Genomic DNA, 23,154 nt, shown 5'->3' on the forward strand with positions numbered 1-23,154 from the left:
ATACACTTTCTAGCCATAAAGTACACCTTTTACAATCAAATTTGGTTAAACCAGAATCAGAATTGAAAACCAGACTAGCACATTCTAACAGCTACGGTGAATATTTACATTACAGAGACAAGAACAGCAGCAAAAGTTAAGAAATAATATTATCAAGACAGCCTTAAATAAATTTAAATAATAGCAATACCTATTACATTGCTCCACAGAAAATCAGAGAATTTGGAGAAATGGAGGATAAAGGTAGGAGACTTCTTTGAGTGGTGCCAGAACATAGAGCTGTCTTTTCTTACTTGATTTACCCCTTCCATACTCCAATACTACAAAGACAAACGGTTCCAGAAAATTTCTGCTAAACAAATACACATGTAGGAATTTTTTTCTACCAGTGTGTAGCAAAAGCCTTTCCTGCTTCTATCTAGTAAGTGTGTGAAACATCAGGACATAGAGCTATTTTGTTAGAAATTTTCCCATGTCTCAGAAAGTACTCTACTATCCTTCTGTATAGACAGCCAATGAAAACAAATTCTTGAGTTATTTATGGAATGCTCCAATGAGTAGAACAGAAAAAATCTTGAAGAAATAACAAACCTGTGCAAAACCAAGATAAAATTAGCATGCAACAATTCATAGAATCACACTGAATAGTGAAGCTAAAATAAACCTGAATTGCCATTCATAAATTTTGCATTCTGAATTCTATGTCCTGCATTAAAAAGATAAAGATATTCTGAAAAATAAATAACATTGATCCTATTGCACATGCATAATAAGACTTAGTTCTATCCTTAGTCCTGGCACTTTCTAGCTGTAGAATGCCTGAGCCTCCTTGAGATTACTTTGACAGAGTGCTGTTGTTGTTATAGGGATGTGTTTTGTTTGTGTGTTTTAATAAAACAAATATCAATTGAGTACATGAACATACTCCTTTAGCACATTCATCAGAAATCTTCAGATTCACGGCAGAAGTTCATATCACACAGCTGATATGGTAAGGATGACAGCTTGTAAACAGCCACTCTCTAAGTACTGCTGAATAGCTAGTCAATTCTTCTGTTGATTTAGTTAGCCAGCTGCTACGTATTCGTGGGTTTCAGTTTTGTAAACATAGCTCCAGAAGGAGTTACAGCCATCTCAAGTTTCCCTGCACCATTCAGTGCAGCCAGAAGCAGGGGATATGCAGCACAAAGCACACTAGGGATGGCAACAACTCAAATGCAGTGAAACCTTTTTATCTTCAGCTAATGACTGCTGAGATAATGGCACAGTACTTCCATGTGCAAGACCGTCCACATAGCAGCCATGCAGTGTGGAGTTTCTATGACAGGTACAAATCTGCACCTGGGCTGACTGGTTTCTGCATTCTGCAGAGCTCTCCACCATTAAGCACATATAGCTCACTATCTACGGTGCTCCTAGCAGAGTTTACACCATCAGTGATGTTAAATTTCGTAGGATGTCCAAACCCCTCATCAACTCAGATAAGGAGAGCTGATTGTGTTAATAAATCTTTGTTCTGCTATAGCTTGCAGTGACGGCATGGTGTATTTGTAAAGACTGGTACAGCTTAGGAGTTCCAGTCTTCATGTGGAGAGTTAGAGAAACCTGCCTTAGAGAACACAACATGCTTTCAGTTCCTGCCAATGATACTCTGCTCTATGCAATCTTCTCCACCATCTATGTCCTGTTCCACCAGCAAGTGTCATACTTGATCCCTTGCCTGGTCCCAACCATGATCCCATGCTTGATCCCTTCTCTCTGATTTTTGAAGTTTTTAATTCCAGTCATTTTCCTAGGAAATCCAAGTCCCTGAACACAGTCCCTCTTCTAGTTACTTCATCCCAGGTTTAGCCATTTTTTTTACCCATTTTCTTTTTCTGCAGGAAAACTCAGTCTCTGGCTGTACAATAGATCTGGATAGAATTTGAGAAAATCAAGTGAGTCTCTGTTAAGTGTTCATTAGCCATTACTTTTATAAAGGCTAGTGAATGGTCCTCATCTATAGACTTTTTGAAGAATGGCACAAAGATACATCTTCTACGAGAAGGGTCATTGCTGCCAAAATGAATGTGAAGTTCATTCTCAGCAAAAAGGAACATTGGAGCTCTTTGAAAGAAAGACTTCCACCAAAAAAAGCTTAACATGGCAAAACAACATCCCTTACAATATACTCATTATTTTGAGTAGTTATACTGCCCTGATGCCAACTTCTCTGAATAGAATGCTAGCCTCTTGTTAAGAATTTCAAAGCTATAAATAACTGAAAACGGTAGGGAAGCATTGAGCAACCATAATAATAAACAGTGCTATATGCCCCGCTAACTATACTTATTAACCCCTTTGCACATTAAAATGCCTAGCATGCTGCTAATTTTAGATAATAAAAATCCTCTGAACTAACAGCACTAAGTCCTCTGTCACAATGTCCATTCCAGCTGACTGTGAGATAAGGATTTGCTAATGCACACAAAAGATTACAACACTGGCAGAAACACTGCTGTGACCCAGAAGTGCAGAACAAGTCAAAAGTCCCTGAAAATCAGACAAAGTAATCCGCTCACAGCATTATAATTGCAACCTGTGTCTATACATTTAGAGATTAATCAAATTCCTGAAATAAGGTTTTTTTAAGAAACTTAAGTATACAAACTGGTTTCCAGTTATTCCTGTATGGAACGTTGATTCTGCTCCCACTGATGCCAGTGAAGGAAAACAGGCTCCAAAGTCTGGCAGCATAGTAATGAACTTAAATAGTCTTCCCATTGAACTCAGACTAGGCAAACCACTTTTGTAACTGTAAGTTCTGCAAATGTTACTGAAAGATAACAGTTTTGTTGGTTCTTTTTTTTAATCCAAGCAGCAAAGGTGAACACCTTTCACAATGAATCATTGCAAAATTACCAAACCCTTTTATTTTGAGGGCTTCAGAAAGCAAGTCAGTGATACTGCCTTATCTTACGATCTAAGGGTTTGTTTGGTTTGGACAGAAAGAACACTAGAAAAAACTTAGCTGGATTTTGAACAGCGAATTAGGCAATTAGAAAAGCAATGTAAACAGAACGTGTTCAATAACATGCACCTGGAATTGAATTCAGTTCTTTCTATCAATCTTAAGACAACAGGCAAGCTAAGACAATTAAAGGTAAGTCAGTAGGAGTTTTATCACTGACTTCAGTGCAGCCAGACTGTATTAAATGCATATCACACTCAAAGAAGATATCACAGTGGACAGAAGAGAAGAAACACCAGTAAAACACTCATTTTTGTTGTCACATTAACCTCAGCACAATAACCTCAACTTTAGTGATACCATTTTCAGCATATAACAAACAGTTTATGAACGCAACATAATACAAAGGGATGCATAAAATGAACTGGAGAATTCAGCACTTTCATGGCTTTAATTTGCTGAGCACACAGTACCACCTAGTACTCACTTCCTGCTGCTTCATGAAATATCACAGGTATTGGATAGATTCCGAATAAAGGAGGAGACAAACTGAAAAAAAATGTTAGTTGTAAGATGAATGAGAGAAGGTTAAGTTCCTAATATGTGGATAGAGGTTATTAAGACTGTTTCCAATCATATTTTACATGGGTACAAAAAAACAAAAACAAAAAACAAAAAAAAGAGATTTCGCAAAGCTCAAGCTAGCTATTATTTTAATAATATGATGGGCAAAATTTGTCACAACAAATTTACTCACCCAAACCCAATAGCTACCCAGTAATTTCTGACGCCTTGATGTGGTCCCACCATAGGAAGAATGTCTGGAGAATAAGTGATAGGACCTGCAACTGTGTTTATGATGTTTGCTCGTTTCAGAACTGGAACCATTTCCATAGCAGCCTCAATATATTCCATTATTCTGTCTAAATCAGACTCAAAAAGTTCTTTTCCAAAACCTGCAGGAATATCATTATGTACTTGTTAATTACACTGAAAAACTTTAATTAGAATTACGCAATCTAGATATATAAAATTCTTTTTTTAATCAGTATGTTCAAACTTTTACCACACTACATGAAAAAAACAGTGTGTATAAACCCCTAGTTAATTGCAGGATCAAGTTTACTGTCACTGCAGCTACACTGTCTTTTATGCCTATTTGTTTAACCCTAAGGTCATGAAAATTCAACAAAGAAGTAGAAAAGAAATGGAGGAAGACAGAAAACTTCCTTCTCTGTTAAGAAGATCAATTTATTTTTCTCATTATGGCAACAAGTTCAAGAGAGAAAAAAACATACTGCTGGGGTCAGCTTATGATTTCCATGGCATTTACTAAATTCCTCAATATAATTCGGTTTTTAGTCTGTGCTCTAAGATACTAAACATCCCTCTGTAGAAGGACTTGTCGCTAGTGGAGGCAATAAGCTTGGGAAGCTGAGACAATGTCATTCAAAGCCCAGCAATTTTAACTTCCCTTCCTTAGGAAACACCTTCTGTGTTGTTTTTTTTTTTAAACATCAATACACTGACTTAAGATAAATTTCTGTGAAGAAGTTAATAGAAACATGGAGCTTAAATGTAACACCTTTTTTTTTTTTATAATAACCAGCAGTATGGCAAGTTTGTGATACTTTCATACAAAAAATTCAATTCAAATCTATAGCTCTCTTCCAATTACATCTGAAAGCAGTGTTTTGATTAAAACATTTATTTGCTTCATCTCTGCTCCTATTTGAAAACCACATTACTTCTGAGCAGTCAAAACTTGAAAGCCCCTGTCAGTATGCTGGACAGAACTGAAGCTTAAAGAAAAACAACTCTATTCGGATGCAAAAGAGTGTATAAAATAGATTTAGTAAATTGATTTGATCACAACAAACAGACACCTATCCAGAGACTAGGCAAGAATATGTTGCAGTTGTGTATTTTTTATGTCAAATTTTTATTTCTATTTTCTTTTTACATTAGAGGTCATGGCTGTTCTTTGAAAAAAAAGTGTATGTGCTTCAATTAATCATGTATTGCAAGTATTTTCTGTTTTCCAACTCATTCGGCATTTTGACATGGTGGGAGTAATACAGACTAAAACATATGCTTCTGAGTATCAAATCTAAAGATTTAATATTTTCAGTTACCTGGTGGGACTCCATTTGTGACCCAAGAGTCCTGCAGCTTCATCTTCTCCTGACTTTCATATGGACCAAATAAAAGACCATCTCTTTCTTGCCTTAGATAATATGATCCTTCTAAGTCACGAATCACAGGCAATTCTGTTTTTAGGGCTTTCACTTCAGGGACAGTTGATGTCACAACATACTGATGATGGACAGGTATGACAGGGTGCTGCAGGCCAATCATTTTGCCTATTTCACGGGCCCAAAATCCTACAGAAAACAACAAAGAAAATACTAACATTCAAACACTTTCCATACAATTAATGGAAAATAACAATAAAACATTGGCTAAAAGCATTATGCTTTGTGGAACGTGAAGAATCTTTTTCCACGCTTTCACTTTTAAAATTATTTCTTGTATTATCCAGCGTTACTTTCAGTCCACGATTTGACATTCTTGTTACTAATTTTATCACCAAACATTACTTGAGTATATAAGTATTTAAAAACATCACTGAAAAAATAAGTTTCCAAAACTTCAGAAGGCAATTCAGTTATCCAGTTCCACAACTCTCATGGTTTGTTTCAGAGTAGGTCTGCAATGCACAGAAAGCAAAAAAACAAGCAGACAAATTAACTCATACAATAGCTGTTGTCCTAGCCTCTTACTCTCAAACAAAACAGCTAGAATGCTTTTCCAAGAGAATAGAGAAGTCCTAATACAGCAAGGCAGTTCCTTCACCTGGCTAATTTTTCCCTCTTCTTTTATATGTAATATGCAAATTCTATTAATTAGGCCTTCCAGGTAATAGTCAATTTGTTATGATTTTCTTATTGGCAACTATTGAGCATGCTCTCTTGCAGCTGTCTAATTAAACGTTCAGATACAAATCACGATCAGAAAAAGTGAGTAACAATTTCACTGCCCTTGAGCCTGCTCAAAGTCCTTAATGTAAATTTCTACAGATAAAGGCCTAATTCTCCTCTGCTAGGGTCCTTCCTGACCAGTTCTTTCTACCTTGCAAGACGCATTCGCTTAATATGTACCAGTGATGTACCGATGTCTTCTTAGTTCTAGTTTGAAGCATGGCTCATGTCTGTTGTGAGGTTGTAATGTACAGATGAGAGAACAGAGCAGATACAAAAGACTGAGACGGCACGTGCTCTTACAAGCTTGGAATGTCTTTCAACATCACTCTCCTGACTCTTTGGATGAAAGAATGGAGATCTCAGAAATGGAACGAAAGTAGAGAATAAAGAAGTAAAGAAGGAATTTCAGAGGAGTCTGTGGCGACAACATTAAGGCTGGCAGAAGGCAAATGGGCGAAGAGGCTGAGGCAACAGGGCCTTTCACGTTAAAGGCAATGTGTTGCACGTACCCCTAAAAGAAGGCCATGCAGATTGGTTCCTGTATAATCGGTCAGCTCCAATTCTAAGAAAAGTAGAACTTCCCTTTGTCCTAGGAATACACGCATGATGATCAGCTTAACACGCAGCTTTTCTCTCTTTTTGCAGCTTACTTTTCTTCTGAATCAGACTTTCCAATTCCACATTTTCCAAGAATTGGTCAAATTTTAGCTCATAGCGTCCTGTGAGCACTAGCATGCCTCAGTGATCTCACCTGTAACGTTAACCTACATCCCTGCCCAGGAGTCCTGTAGCACCGCTTCTGCTCCGCTCAGTACCAGTCTGAGCTGGTTTGATTGGAGGTGTGCCTGTTTACAGCTCTGTCACAACCATGCCTGTGCCTGGACATGGACCTCATTGATCCAGACCCTGATCTGTGGACTACTTTCCAGCTTGGCCTCAACCTAGTCTCATCACCATGGACCTGCTTGTTGATAACTGAGCAGTCTCTGACCCTGTTTACTATTGACTTCCTGTCTTGTCTGTGGCCTGGGATTGTCTCTATGGATATGCCTGTGCATCTTCCACACAAATTTGTCTGGAAATCTGGATGATGGGCAGATGACAAGTGCCAATCTGTGGCCTGCCCACTCTCTCCCTTGCACTGTTTGGGATGAGGCCCTTGCTGGGAAAATCCCTGCCCTACTGGCCTTATTTCCATGCTTCCACAGAAAGCAACCATACCATGCTGCTGGCTAACACTAGCCTGAGCATACATCCTCTCATCTCCGGCAAGGCCTAAAGCTAGGGCAATTAGAAAAGCTGAGTTGGGCTGTGCTGGCTTGGAGCCATTCGTTCATGCTGCGAGGCCTGTTAATCTCCTGTTTAATATTCCAAGGCAGCCACAGGGTCTAATACCCAGAGTTTTTAAAAATAGAGTTTCCAAGAGGAAGTTTTTCTGTGGTAACTCACTTGACAGTTGCTAATGGCCAGGTGAAGAAAGGGACAATGAAATCCAAGATGATGACCAAGAAATTCAAACAATTAAAAGCCCCTGTTCAGCAAATAGTAAAAAAAAAAACAGTATCTCCTGTTCTGCTTTTATCTTACATGTAAGACATTTGCTTCTGAACTGCATCCTTGCTACTTGGGGAGACTCATCGACAGAATAGTTCCTAAGTTGGTCAAAATAGCTCAGGTAAGGTTGTGCCATAGTTATGCACACATTGAGAACATCTTTTTAAAGCTTCTGAACCCTGATCTACGTTTCTTTATGCAAAGAACAACCAAAAAAACTAATGAAGCTTAATTTCCAGCACATCTTCAAGGGCTTCCTCTGTTATTACATGACAAATACAAATGTGACTTTAAGCACAGGCTAAGGGGACCTAAAGCTGCCTAACAAAATCATTACAAAATAAAAAAAGGAAATGTGTTCACTCATTTACTAGGCAATCTGCATGCTGCCCCTTTCTATCAAGTCCAGGCCATTGACTAGTCAACCACAAACACTGTTCACACAGGCATTACAGTAATTTAACAGTGCTTTAGACTTCACAGAATCCTTAGGGTTAATTTATTTAAATCATATAAAAGAGAACTCTTCCCCCTAAATCAGCCAAAGATCTGGTCTTTAATAATTCTGCTGCTGTTTCCAGAAATCTAGTAAAGATCACACAACCAATACCCAATAATTAGCAGAGGTAGTAATTGCATTCACAATTGATTTCACAAAGTATTTTATGAGTTTTTCTATATTAAATCTTTGTGCAGGAAAAGCATGTACCAATAATTTAAGAATTTCTCAGATTTGAAAGCAAGGCTCTCATTTTCACAGTTCTGATATAGGAACACTGTAGATGTGTTAACATGACTGCATATATATACATATATATATATATGATATAATGAAAAGACACATCAAGATCTGTAGGGACTTACTTTGATTTGGGCATTTCCAGGCCACCTCCAAAGAAAACAATTTTAAAGTAAGATCAGCTAATGATCCATTTAAGAGTAAAGAAAGTGAAATAGCATCTAGCATCACATGCTCTTTTCTTGCCAAAACTGTTTAGACTTAAAAGAGATATTTGCAAAATAAATACTACTTCCAGACATGATATTCAAAGAAATTCAAAATGCTGCTTACTTGTTAAAACAGAATTAGTGTGAAAAATATAGAGAGCAAACATATTCAAAATCCTCAGAGAAAGTAAAAATCGCAGACTTAATTTTAGATCTTTGAAAATTAACTTTGTTGCTTTCAAAATTATTAAGGATTTTTTTTTTAACTACAAAAACATTAAGTTTCCAGAAATACATGGCAAACAATTGATTTTAAACTGCCAATGAATTAAAAGCAAGTACTTTAGGCGTGCTCAAAATAAAATCTTACATATTGTACTTCTAAAAAAAAACTCATACTGAAGCTAAATGCTTATTTAATTGTTCAAAACTACAACAGCTGGCACTTACTATATGAAATATATTATACTTTCTTTGTTTAAACTTTTTGAACCATGTGCAAAAGCCATTATAAACACAAAAATGACAACGGAGAGAATATGTTCTCTAAAACAAAATTATAATTGGAAGCAGATGTCAAGTCCTATCACAGATAGAAGAGATAAATGAAAGCATAAATTACATCTCAAGGACATTTATAAAGATTAAATTCTAGAGATTGCAAACATCTGATGCAGAACTATTTACTGGTAATATTACTGAGCCTATCTGTTCAACTATGTGATCTATTTCTTGTATTTAAAAGAAGAGAAAATCTTGCATCACTACATATGTCTAAATGGTAGTATACAGATTGTGCGCAGGCCTGAACATTTGTGTTTATGTATGCATATGTACATTGCACAAACTATATCAGCTATTTTTTTAGATTTTAATCAACTTTCTGTTATAAATAGGCTGAAATCACTCTAACAAGCTCAATACCAGTTGCTTTATGTCAGAGATGACTTATTAGACATCTACTCTGTTCCAAAATGGAAATCTCACATAAGGAACAGCTAAAGATTGGTTTAGACTAGTTTGTTCCAATTCCAATTCCATGGCAGTTGCTGGCTGGGGATAAGGAAGGAAGAGAGAACGTGGAGAGCCATTCTGGTGGAATGAGATAAGGCTGAGCAAAACAATAAATGTTAGCTGAAGGAACATTTATAAAAGATACGGGTTATACAGTATTGTTCACATCCTTAGCCAGAATGTTAAGCAATACGTGCTTCCAATATTCATTCTGGCTGAACAGCTTGCAGTATATTTTTAGTTTAATAAGTTATTAAGTCAGAAGAAGACTATGAAAAATTTGTAAGGGCTCATTTTGATTTTAACAGACGTTGAGAAGCAGTTACTAGAGAATTCTGCCTACTGTCAACTTCATGTATAAGCCAAAGACAAGTACACTACAAAAATTTAAAGGAAATTACTATGTCTGTGAAACTCATACTTCATCCATCTGATGCAGAGCCAATATTTTGGAGTTACAAATATCTACAAGTTTGGGGCCTAAATAAGAAGTCTGACTGCCAAAAGAGCTCCTCATTCCATTATCTCGGAATATTTTTAGACAAATGCATCCATCCTGTCTAAGAAATAAGGATCCTAGTAAAAGAAGTTCTGATTTTTTGTAACTGAATGCTGTCACGAAACAGTTCAAGACCCAACTAAACTAAGAATCCAAAAGCAATCTACATATTGATACCTTTCATCTTCTAAGTGCTTGGCTTAGCAGTCTACAAAAAATTAATTTGATTTTCCTGTCTCTGTGGTTACCTGCTTTCTGACAAGTATACTGAACTCCTCTAGACCTCTTCAAAATGTCATTACGGCACACTACATTGACATCATGACAGTCCATGCACAGAAACTCAAGGTAAGCTATTTCAGCAAGGCTGAAAGCAACCACAGATGAGCAACAATGTATGTAAAGCATATATGATGAGAAAGCACGCTTTTCAATAGATTTCTCAGTCTTTACTGGAATGAGGTTAGGTTAGATATTAGCAGGAATTTTTTCACCCAGAGGGTGATGAGGCACTGAACAGGTTGCCCACTGAACAGGTTGTGGATGCCCCATCCCTGGAGGCATTCAAGGCCAGGCTGGATGTGGCTCTGGGCAGCCTGGTCTGGTGGTTGGTGACCCTGCACACAGCAGGGGGATTGAAACCAGGTGATCATTGTGGTCCTTTTCAACCCAGGCCATTCTGTGATTCTATGATCTAACACAGGGCTCTCTGAATTCCTTACCTGAAAAAGTAACCTAGTACATACCTTTTTTCACTCTCTCAAATTACTCCTTTCCTATCCAACCGGCTCATGTTTTTAAGTACTCACCATAGTTATTGTACCCACCAACAAGAAGAGTACCTGTCTTATTCAATTTATTTAGAAAAACAAAAACAAAACCTATTTCTTTTAAGCAGAAATGTCAGTTTGGCCTCTTTAACAAAATGAAGAATAAAAATATCATATGTAAATATAAGATCCTTGCAGTTGAGAAATTTTTATTACATGTAAAAATGTATTGTTAAGCAAAGTGTACATTTAAAATATTAAGCAAAGGACAACAAAAATCTTCCCTTTCAATGATATGTGGATAGAGCTAAATCTTAGAGAAAGATAACATTGAAGTGGGCAGTTATCTTATTTGGTACAAACTTCCAGTTCTCTTTGAAAAAGAACTGTGAAGATATTCCTACTTCTTTCAGATATCCCATCTCCCTAAGTAGCTGTCATAAGATAAGACAACATTCACACATTGTCTCCTTACTGCACAGTAGAAGAGGTCTCTTCTGCTTCTGAAATCTAAGAAGACAGCCTAACTATCAATTTCTGGAGACAACCCAGAAAGAAATATTATTAATTCCTAGTTAAGGGCAACTAACTGAAGAGCTAAATTTTCATAGTAATGTAAATACACACACAGTCTATTTTACTACAAACCAAATGAATACTCAAAACCATATCTTACTCATTTCTGTAAATCACACAATTTAGTACAGATCCTCAGTGTCACCTGGTTTGTAAATCCAAAGAGAATAAAAATGATTATGTTAAATCCTACCTGCAGTGTTGACAATTCTCTTCGCTTGAATTACCCCAAGTGGAGTTTCAACCTCCCACGTGCCATCTGATCGAGAGTTCAGGTTAGTCACTTGGACTGGGTAATTTAACTGGGCACCGTATTTTCTGGCTCCTGCGGCCAAAGCCATTGTCAGAGAATAGGGATCTATGTGACCATCTCCAGGGTTATACAGGCCTGCTAAAACCTAAGTGGAGGAAAAATCACACAAAACGAAAGGATATAAAAATCAAAATCAACTAATTTTGTTTCAAAAATGCTTTATTTTCTAAATGTGATCTACTTCTTTGATCTCTTGAGTAAAACTTACCAAGACAAATCAAAATGAATTTAAAAAACATAGAATATTAAAAGGCTGACTTAGCAGTGGCCCTGATGAAGTAAAATTCCCCAGTTCTCCCAGGTAATTAAAGGTTCCAATGCTTTAGAATTATAGCATAAAGTATTCACTAAAGCCTGAGTAATTTCCTTCATCCATTTTTTCACTGAAAAACAAGAGTTCCTCATACCATTTCTATGAATAGGCTATAAAATTAAATATCTGGTTGTTATTTAAATGCAATAGAAGTTATTTTTCTTAAAATTAGGTGCTTTACCTTATCCATGTTCAGTAAGGGGAACAGCTCTTGCACTTTCTCAGGTGTAATCAGGTACTGTTCTGTTGGATGCCAACCAGCTCTAGTCATTTGGTATTTGAATTCATCCACCCTGGTAGGGGTTGATGCAATTCTGATGCTTCCAGGCTGGTGAAACCCCACAGCCTAAATGAAAAAGTAGAAGTGAAGTCGATAAATGCGTGTTCCTGTGCTATGGAAAGTCCACATAAATTCTGTCATTAACATGACAAAAAAGACTCGTGTAAGTCAAGCAGTCTTGAAGGAACAGGATTTATAAGTAAACTTTTGATATATTTTTTTAAATGTTATCAAATTAGCTTCCCAAATAAATACATAATACCGTCAAAAGTTCTAAAAAGCTTTTGTTAAGATTTAATATTTTATAGATTCACTTTCAAAACAATCAGATACATCTGAAAATAGTATGTAATTGTTTACATTAAAAGTTATCACCTACATCATTTTCTACTGAGACACAGCTGAATAAACCTAGCTGATCAAGCACTTTTATTAAACACAATGAATAATCTCTCTCCCCTTTTATACATCCTTACACATTTAGGCACAGAATGCTCACTTTTTGGTATATGTTATGTACATTGTCTTTTCTCTGTTACTTCACAGGGCATTAATATGACTTTTAGTAGAACTTCTAATGACTGTTTGCTGACTAGGTAGCTTTAAAAAATAGCAATAGAAAGAAGAAAAAAGCTTTTTATGACAATTAACAAGTTAACAACTCATGCTACTATGAGCATCATGCAGTTTCTGCTGAAGCAAGCATGAGTGTAGTAAATGAATGGCTGAATGATGCCAGATAAGGAATACAACTCCCTCTCTGCATATCCCTTCCTTAAGTCACTAAATAAAAACATGCCTCTTAAAGGGATAGGAAGAATTGCAGCAATCTTCTCAAATACGATCTATCATATCATATGAAATTAAAAGTGGACATGTTTAAAGCAGGAATGCATCATAATCAATCCATTCATTCCAGATCCTTGATGCTATTTTTGTTCCTACATGAAGCTAAAGTTGCAGACACTCTATCTGCTGAGCTTCTGAGATGTTTGATGAAAACCATCTTCTTAAACTTTAGGAAGATCTCGGAAACAATCTAAAATATTTACTGATTAAGCACCAGACTTTAGCACTGACATGCAGGCAGAAGAACATATTTAAATAAAAGGTAAGACTTACGATAGTCTTGAACAATTATATGCAATCTGTCCATTCCAGACTCTTTTGTAAGGCTATTAATAAGATTTATATTTATTTGAATTAATACTTTAAAAGTCAGTTACCTGTCCAGTCTCTTCTTCCAGCTTTTCATAGAGTTTGATGCTGTAAGCATGGATTTTCTTCAGATTTATTCCAGGGTGAAAGTAAGTAGTTAAGCCAGCCTCAAAAAAGAAATGGGAACAACAGCATAGTGATACAATTAGAAATGCAATGTTTTCTTTCCCTCCTTTCAACTGTCATTCAAACAGGAACTGTCAAGATACTGTAAAGAAAAGCAACACATGGATAGGGACGAGTGCCATGAAAATAAGACCAAAATTCTTTCCCTACTTAAGGCATTCTTCTCTGCACACTTGTTTTTCCACCTGCCCTTTCTCATCAAATTTGGCAGCTCCTGATACTCCTGCAGTTGTTCTCTCCTATGGTTTCCTTTCTTCCTTAAATTATAGAGTTGTTTGGAAGTGACACACAACCCTCATCAACTTCAGTCTCTGCAGTTGCTGTGTTTCAAGAAGTAATACAAGATATTGGTATTTGTATTTTGCACACTGTTTCTCTAGGTTTGACTTTAGAACGCTGAGGAGCCCTATTGGGCATGTGCAAACATGAAAGCAAGAAGTTACTACAGCCTTTTCTGCATTTAAGGAAACTATTTACTTGCCTCCTCTAGAGCCAGCTGTATCACACTAATGACACTCATAACTGCACGTATTGAGCAACTAAGAAAAGCAGAGTTTAGGTCTTAGAGTAGTTAGGCTCATGTCTTTGTAGCTCCAGAATTCAGCATCTCACTGAAATCCTTCTTCTGAGTGAAAAATCACATTACATTTTCAAGCTAAACAACTACATTGTTTTAAATATTTTCATAGCATATCCCCTTTGCTTACTAAAATAGACCTTATTCATAGATAATGACTGCTTTACTTATTAATTCAAATTATATATAAAGGATTCATTTACTTACATGGATGTACTAAAATACAGCACAGGGTTTTTTAAACCAGTTAAAGGAGACAGACACCAGAGTACACCTTTGAGTTCATAGCCATTTTGAGGTAAAAACAGCAGGGAATCCAAAGGTAAAAAATTAACACAGCAGAGTTTTAGGCTAACCACTGTAAAAAGTTTTTCCTACTTCCCTTCATGTGGATTTTATCTTTCTGATATGTTAGAGTTTATATGCAGCACCATTTTTTACCAAATAAGTGAAATTACATATTTTTCATTTGCGAGTGCATTTTAGTCATAAATTTGGTTGCAGTTCCCTGAGCATGTATGATATTGTTTGTTACCCAAACAATCTGAATTTAAAAACAATCATGCAATTCTGTAGGAGCAAGAAATATCCTCCAAGGGCCACATTAAGTGCAAAACAAGGAGATCCTTAAGATAGGTAAATACTCTACAAAAATATTGCTTATCTTTTCTTGTTAGGATATTGCACCATCTACATCACAATGGACACAGAATATTTGAGTGCTTTTGATCTCGTTTGATTCACATGGTTTTACGAGGTTCTGAACACATTATATAATTTCCTCAGTTAACTAAAAGCCAGGGCTGCTTCCTTGGAAAATCTGTAATTAAAACTTTCTTGCTTCCTAAAAAATAAGCCCTAATAACCTTTTTTCTGTGTATAGAGAATAAAGCAATAAATTAGGCACTGAAGTGTTTACATTTCTTCAGCTGTTCACAATAATCAATGGGTAATTCATTCACTTGTACCTGGAAGTTGTTCCATCTCATATTATTTTTACCGTCTTCTATTATTTATAAAAATGTTTTCTGTTTGGTCTTTTCTTCTTTTTCTGAATTTAGCAATACCTCTTCCAAAGTTAAGGAAATTCCATGTTAGTGGCCACTATTAGTGAAGTCATTTTAACAGTGAATCACAAATTACTTACAAATTAGCTATAACCATGCAAAGTGCATTCCATTTCAAGAATCCATGACATTTTTAAGTGAAGAAAAGAATTCTAAACACACTCTGTGTCTTTGGCTTCTCATGAAAAATGTTTTTGATTTCAGAGATGTAACAAGGAGGCAAATATAACTTGACTGGACTACAATAAAATTAAGATAATATAATTACAGAATAATTTATGCTGAGTAAGACGCCAGGAATTCTGTAACCTTATGCTTTATGCAGGGTTAGCTGTGAGATCCAATCAGTTTCCCCAGTTTTCTTGTCTGGAAAATCTCTAAGGATAGAAACTGTTGTTTGTCCATGGACAATTATTTTAATACTCTGCATTTGTACTTGATAAATTTCATGAAGTTTTTGTCATTCTATCCCTCCAGTCTACCCAGGTTCGTCAACAAGGTCCCTGAAAAGGCCCTGCCCTTTATTGTATTGATTGGTTCCCACAGTTTGGTGTTAACTGCAAACTTGGTAAGTATGCACTTTTGTTATTTGCTCCAGATCACTGATAAACAAGATGGGTCCAAGGACAGACCCATGTGGCAACTCAGTTGTTACCAACTTTTGGGTATAGTATGATCCATTAACCACTATATTCTGAGTTCAAGCATCCAGTCTTTTACCCACCTAGTTGTCCTTGCCATACAGTCCATCAAATCTTTAACTGAATACATAAGTATTATGGGAGTCATGACAGTCTTGCTGAAGTTCAGGAGAATGACTCAGCTACTCTCCTCTTGTCCCCAGTTTCAGTCATTCTGACATGGAAGGTACTGGATTTGCTTTACGCTCAACAAAGCTATGCTGACTGTTCCCAATTATGTTCTTCTTTATGGGCCCAGACACATATCTGAAACTTGCTTCATGATTTCCTAAGAACCAAAGTAAGGCTAGTTGCTGGCCTTTAGCTCCCCAGTAATCTCTCTGGCTTCTTATAAAATTGGACACTTTTGCCCTTTTCCAGGTGTTGGGTACTTTCTTTAACATCACAGTCTTTCAAAAATTATGTAACAGCAATCTTGCAATGCCATCAACACATCCTTAGATTCAGACCATGTGAGCCAATGTATCTGCATCAATCAAGTTCTAGTGATGCCTGACTTGATACTTACTGCTGGTAGTTCCTCTACTCCCCAAACTGTTTGTAATCAGAGAGGCACAAGAAACTTTGCCAGTGGAGACTGGTAGTGGAGGCACTGAGTACTTCAGACTTACCAGTGTTCAGTGTGGCTGAATCACCCATCTCATACAGCAGGAGTCCCATATTTCCCTTCTTCAGCATTTTATTACTAACGTAACACTGGAAGATGTTGTTGGCCTTAATGTTCCTTTCCAGTCTTAACTGGAGTAACATATCTTTTGCATGCCTATACAATTTTTTAAAATTACTTCTTCATAGCCTTTTTCTGCTTCCACTTCCCACGAATTGCACTGAAATTGTCATGATTTCCCTGTTTAGCTTAGCTGGCCTCCCAGAATGCCACCCTGAATTAGACAATGAACCATTCTCATATCTGAAGATTTGCTTTAGGATTTGCTCTATTTTTGTGAGATAGATTTTGTTCTTGTAGGTGAACATGAGCAATGAAAGTAATTTTCCTTAGAACGGACATTATGCTTTAAAAACAGAGATTGCAAACCATGTTTATAGATTAGACGTTTACATTTTGATTTATTCTTTTCATTTTATTCAAGTCTGTTCAGCATTCTGAAGTGAAATGGAATTAACACTGTTAACCACCTGCTACATCACTCTTGCAAGTTTGACCAAATCTTAACAAGTTTTTGTCTTGTGCTGTGATTTATTAACTATCAGCAGCAAAATCAGTTGAATGTTGCAAGAATCAGTATTACATAACAAAATGATACATTCCACATTTTCTTAGAAAACTACTTATTGAGTGAGTAATATATGCATAGTTCAGTTCTTACAGCTTCAGTAGTAAGCTGTAAATCATTTTTTGCTATTATTGTCTGATCTGCACTATATATAAATTCAAAAACTCTTCGAGTTCATGAAGCCTTTACGTTCATATAATAATCATTACTTTGTTGTGGTTAGGTAGAAGAGCAGCACGTGCCCCATTATTTTTACCTACTCATTACTTCTCATCATTCTCTCCATCTTGTTTTCATTTCAATGTAATGAAAGTCAGACAAATTTATCTCAGACCTGAAACGTGGAATGAAGTTTTGGCAGTAACACTGACAGGAGTATGATCTATATGAAACAATCCTGAGCTCTGGCAGGACTTACTGGTCTGTGAAAGTGAGAAAATCTGGTACATTTTAGCAATATCCGAACCAGGCTTTCTCAGGTTTTGAGGCTGCAGACAATATGCTATGTGCCATTCAACATGCTACTTGCATGTATAATTTTCATTTAAACCTAGTATTGAAACACTTTGAGGAGGTCACTGGTAAATATACAGTACCTACTGCAATGAAGAACTGACAATCACAATTTTGATCACTTTGATCTGGTGAAACAACTTTTTCATCTTCAGATACAGCACTGTAACACTGAATTCAATGAAGAGCAATACTAGACTATGTATTCTACTTCATAGCTATCCATTTATGACCTGTCTCCTACGAGGTGGCTTACTGTGTTAATCACTGCATTCTGTTGCATCAGGGCCTACAAAGCAGCCCTCTTCTTGGCTGCAGTACCCTCCCCATCTTTACAGCATAGCTCCTCACCCAGTGCTCCATCATTACATTCACCAAGATGTGAGAGCAATACTGAAGGATTGCTTTACATAGTTACAAACAACAATCTAGGGGGTGAGTATAGCAAAAAAACACTTAGAAACAAATTCCCCCTTCACCACTTTGGTTTCTTATTCAATGAGGGCGTTTTTATTATTTTTTTTACACACACATCATTCTGTATGTGCACTGGGTAAATAGAATCCAGTCAGCAACTCTCACATGCTTAAAAAATATTTATTCAGACATTTCACAATCATCATTCCATTTTGAGATGCATGATCTGACACTATAGATCACGTTGCTCTGTTCTCTTTACTGCCATCAGCTATGCTATGATTGTCTAAAAGAAAGGTAATTACTAGATTTTGTTTTCCTAACTCCACAAAGTGTGTTTTCTTCTGTTTGTAGAAAACCAAGTAAAAGAAAACATAAATATACTTAAACATCTCAGGCAGTGTTTTTTCTAAATCATTTTTTGCTATTATTGTCTGATAAGGCTCCAAACACACAAAGCATCTGCACTATAATGAAGTATTTCAGACTTCAGACCTGCTCTTCCGGGAAAAGCATGAGAATATAAATCAAAAATGATCTATTTGAGTCATCCTCCACTCAGGTATTAGTTATAAATATTGCATAAATGCTCTATTGTATGTTAACAGAGTAAATCCAGAGACAGCAAACTGTTGCTTTTATATCCACTTTTATTACTACACACGGGAATAGATTTCTGCTAACCTCATCTGAGTGTAGACTGAAATGAATGTAAAAAGCATCTATTATTGTGGCAAGCTTTATTTTATTTCAGCACACTACCTACACCAGACATTGACATACAAAATACGTAGTTACATACATGCACGTTGTACAGCACTGTAAGAGGAGGTGTCCACACCTGTCAATATTGCACATATGTTTTTTAGTTCTTTTCCTAAGAGCAGAGGCCTTAGGAAATCATAGTGTACAGTTGTTACTTTTGCTCCTCCACAATTCTGTGTAACATCAGAGGTGGCAGGAAAGAAAGCTGTTGTCTCTAAGAAGAATCAATTTCTGGGACAGTGATTTTCCCAAAAACTAGACACTGCTGCTGCTTCTCTATCACTTTTCTTTCAGGATAGACATATATTAAAAGTGATTAAGCATAAAACAATGCCAAATTTCACACTTCTGGTTTATGCATCACTTCCAGTAATAAACTGTGCAGTATAAGCTAAATTACTTATGAAGTAAAAACTTAAGTTTTAAAAATCCAACTAAAGTTTAAAGTCTAAATGCAGTTAATTACCAAAAATGTGTAGCAGTACTAACAGTTACCTTTCAGCAATTCCAAAAATACATTCAGTATTTGCCCAAATTTTCACAAATGAGTATACTGCAGATAACTAAATCAACTTTCAAAACTCACACAGGAAGTCCATACAGAACCCAGAGCTAAAACTGTAACAAACTCTTGTTAATCTCAGAGATTAACAAAAATTCCTTACTGCATGCCAAGTAGATCCCGCAGTGAGCTCAGATTTTTCCAGTAGAACGACATCCTGTAAGCCAGCCTTAGCCAAGTGATAGGCCAGGCTAACACCAACGCAGCCACCTCCAATGATCACTGTGTCTGCTCTATCTTTCCCCAAGGAAGGAGATCGGTGTTCTTTTCTAGGGTAAACAAAATAGTACAGTTACAGAAAGGCAGTTGAACATTTGTCCATTTTCACTTGGTTGTCCAAGTGCCTTAGAACTTAACCTATTTACATTTATCACAGAATCACAGAATCACAGAATTGTAGGGGTTGGAAGGGACCTCCAGAGATCATCGAGTCCAACCCCCTGCCAAAGCAGGTTCCCTACAGCAGGTCGCACAGGTAGGCATCCAGGCAGGTCTTGAACATCTCCAGAGAAGGAGACTCCACCACCTCCCTGGGCAGCCTGTTCCAGTGCTCCGTCACCCTCACTTCTCCATCACCCTCATCTTCTTTTGAAGTAAACACTCTTCAGAAGTCTAAACACACATACATTACTAATAAACCCACAAAGCAAATGTAACTCCAATCTTTGTTATTTCTCTTATCTCTGGTTCTCATTTCTTAATGACAACCTCAAGCAACAAAAATCTGGCTTCCCAAAGATGCTATGGTGTATGCAACACAGTCTTCTGAAAATTGTGATCAGCATGGTTGTGGTCAGTGAGGCAGAGTTTAGTTTGAGGCCTGTAGCTAGTGGTGTTCCCCAGGGGTTTGTACTGGGTCACTTTTACTTGACATCTTCATCAGTGGCCTGGATGAACAGACAGCATGCACCCACAGCAAGTTTGCTGATGATAGAAAGCTGGACAGAGTGGCTGACACACCAGGAGGCCATGCTGCCATTCAGTCAGACACATTGGAGAGTTGGGTAGAGGAATTTTATGAGGTTCAATGTGGTAAGTGTGTATTTCTAAAACTGGGGAGGAATAACAGATTCCTGGGCAGGAATAACACATCAGTACAGGTAAGGGGCTGACCTGCTGGAAAGAAGCTCTGCAGAGAAGGGCCTGGGTGGTGTCCTGGTAGGCAACAGGTTGGCCATGAGCCAGCAGTGTACCCTAATGACAACAGTACCCTGAGATGCATTAAAAAGAACATGGGCAGGAGGTTGAAGGAGGTGATCCTCCCCCTTTACCCTGCCCTGGTGAAGCTGTATTTACAATACTGTGTATAGCTCTGTGCTCCCAGGTCAAGAAAGACCGGTAACTACTGGTCATTCAGTCAAGCAGAGTGCAACAATGATGATAAGGGACATGGCGCATCCCCCTTCTGAGGGACCTGGGACTGTTCAGCCTGGAGAAGAGAAGGCTGAGAGGGAATCTGATTAATATTTATAAATATCTGAAGGGTGGGTGTCAAGAGGATGGGACCAGGCTTCTCTTGGGTCTGGGTGGCAGAACGAGGGGCAATGGGCACAAAACTGGAGCACAGGAAGTACGATACAAACACGAGGAAAAACTTGAGACACTTCAGTGGTGCCAGAGAACTAGAACAGGCTGTGCATAGAGGTTGTGGAGTCTCCTTCTCTGGAGGTATTCAAAACCCACCAGGACGCTTTCCTGTGAAACCTACCGCATGGAACAAGTCTTTTGAGGAGTAGCTGAGGGAAGGGAGATTATTTACTCTGGAGGAGGCTCAGGGGAGACTTTATCACTCTGTACAAGTATCTGATAGGAGGCTGTGATGAGGTGGAAGTTGGCCTCTTCTCCCATGTAACTAGCAGTAGGACTAAAGGGAATGGCCTCAAGTTGCACCATGGGAGATTCAAGCTGGATATTAGGAAATACTACTTCTCTGAAAGAGTGGTCAGGTGTTGGAACAAGCAACCCAGGGCAGTGGTGGAGTCACCAACTCTAGAATAGTGTTCAAGAACTGTTTATATGTTGTACTGAGGGACATGATTTAATGGGAACTACTGCTGATAGGTGAACAGCTGAACTGGATGATCTTGGAGGTCTTTTCCAATCTTGGTGATTCTATGAACCTGCATTAGCAGGAGGTTGGACTATATGATCTTCAGAAGTCCCTTCCACCCCCCCACGTGGGGGGGTTTCATGATTCTGTGAAAGTGCCTACTTAGGAAAGCTCTTTAATGTGTCAGCAGGCTACATCAGTGTTCAAGAACCACGAAACTCAGTTTTTATTTCCATGCTCTGTCTATTTTGACATGTTTTACTCTACTGAAGTTAGAGCATTACAAAAATAGTGCTTTTTATCAACTGTTTGCATTCTAAGCCACTAAGCTGCACCACAGTTTCAGTCACTTTAAGCCAGCAAAAACTAGAACTGAGACCAAAGGTAGCCCATCCTTCTCTACCTTGTGCGATCCTCCCCTCTGCTCTCTCTTCCACAGACTTTGAAGCAGCAAGCAGATCAGGAAATTTATCCAAATTAAAACCAGCCATTTTTTGTATGAGTGAGACAAGGTCACACCTCTTTGTGCAGGCGATGTTCCAGATAGCTGTGAAACCACAGCATCTGTTGCTCAAGGATAGCTAATCAATACTCATTTAATTTTATCTCCACACCTTTACACAGCTTTTTGCTTGTTACTTTTGCCAACTTCTCTGACACAAGGCCATCTAATGCATTAACTGAACTTTCACCCACCTGCACTCAGAAATCCAAGCTGCTATTATGTTCTTTATGAACAGTCATACAAAATCGTATCGTAGATATAAATGTGGGGATAAATAGGCATGCGAAACAAATCGTGGCAGCGAAACAAAGCAGAGGGAAGCAGCGGACACCATGAGTTCACTGTGTTTGAGCTACACACACTTACACACGATCTTTTTTGAGGTTACAGATTAATCTTCTTCCAAGTTATCACTAAACTGTTTAATGGCCTGATGTAAAGAGCAACAGCTCCTATACTGAATACTGTAGTGAGGTACACATTAATCAGCGTTGAACTTCTTTTGCAGTTTGAATTTAAGGCTTCATACTTTGGCCCTCCATATTTTTCAAGCAGGGTCAGAATCCACTAAGTCCGTCCCCTGTAAACTCCACCTGATGCGACAAAATGTCACTGTGTGTGTGCCCACCTCACCCAGAACACACCGGGGGGCTCGGCTCACCGACAACCCCACGGGCAGGTCTGCTCTCCGGCAGGCGAGGTTCCCCAGGCGCACATCCCGCCCCGCGGAGGGGCCCCTACGGCCCCGCGCAGCGCCGCCACGTGGGTTCGCCTTTCTGGTGCGGCTCCCGTACCTTCGCAGGTAAAGTCACCCCGCTGGGACGGCCGTAATCGGGGCCGACGCCTCCCACACGTCCCGCGCATCACCACAGCCAGTCAGCCCCGCTCCCGCAATCCCTCGCAGCCCCCCCGGCACATGGCCCGCACTCACCCGCCCCGGGCGCCCGCGGCGCCGCCGAGGGCCCGCGAGGCAGCGGAGGGGCCGGGACAGCCGCCACGGCGCGGGAGCCGCAGCCGCCGCAAGGCAGCCCTCAGCATCGCGCTCATCCCGCACGGCTCAGGGATGCGGAACGACAGCGCTGCGCCTTTCCCGGCGGCGGACGGACTCCTGCCCCGCCGCGAACTCTCCTCCCGCGGAGGCCGCCGGCCCGCCCCTTGGCTGGAACAGCCGCGCGGGTCAGCCCGGGCGCGCTGCCGGCCGCCCTCCCCCGGGCCTC

General features: G+C 38.5%; 1 protein-coding gene across 1 annotated transcript in view; it reads right to left on the reverse strand.

Moving 5' to 3' along the window:
• DMGDH (dimethylglycine dehydrogenase) overlaps window positions 1–22,999 on the reverse strand; it is a 47,128-nt gene extending 24,129 nt beyond the window's left edge. Inside the window, exons 1-7 of the mRNA XM_052670193.1 lie at window positions 22,869–22,999; window positions 19,486–19,651; window positions 13,428–13,526; window positions 12,103–12,267; window positions 11,489–11,693; window positions 5,086–5,334; window positions 3,708–3,906 (exon numbers count right to left, since the gene is read on the reverse strand). Coding sequence (XP_052526153.1) covers window positions 3,708–3,906; window positions 5,086–5,334; window positions 11,489–11,693; window positions 12,103–12,267; window positions 13,428–13,526; window positions 19,486–19,651; window positions 22,869–22,984 — 1,199 coding nt within the window. The 5' untranslated portion in view covers window positions 22,985–22,999. The remainder of the gene's footprint in view (window positions 1–3,707; window positions 3,907–5,085; window positions 5,335–11,488; window positions 11,694–12,102; window positions 12,268–13,427; window positions 13,527–19,485; window positions 19,652–22,868) is intronic.
• Between the last annotated feature and the right edge of the window lie 155 nt (window positions 23,000–23,154).

This window comes from Tympanuchus pallidicinctus, unplaced genomic scaffold (genome assembly GCF_026119805.1).
Source record: "Tympanuchus pallidicinctus isolate F22 unplaced genomic scaffold, pur_lepc_1.0 scaffold9, whole genome shotgun sequence".
Taxonomy (NCBI): Eukaryota; Metazoa; Chordata; class Aves; order Galliformes; family Phasianidae; genus Tympanuchus; species Tympanuchus pallidicinctus.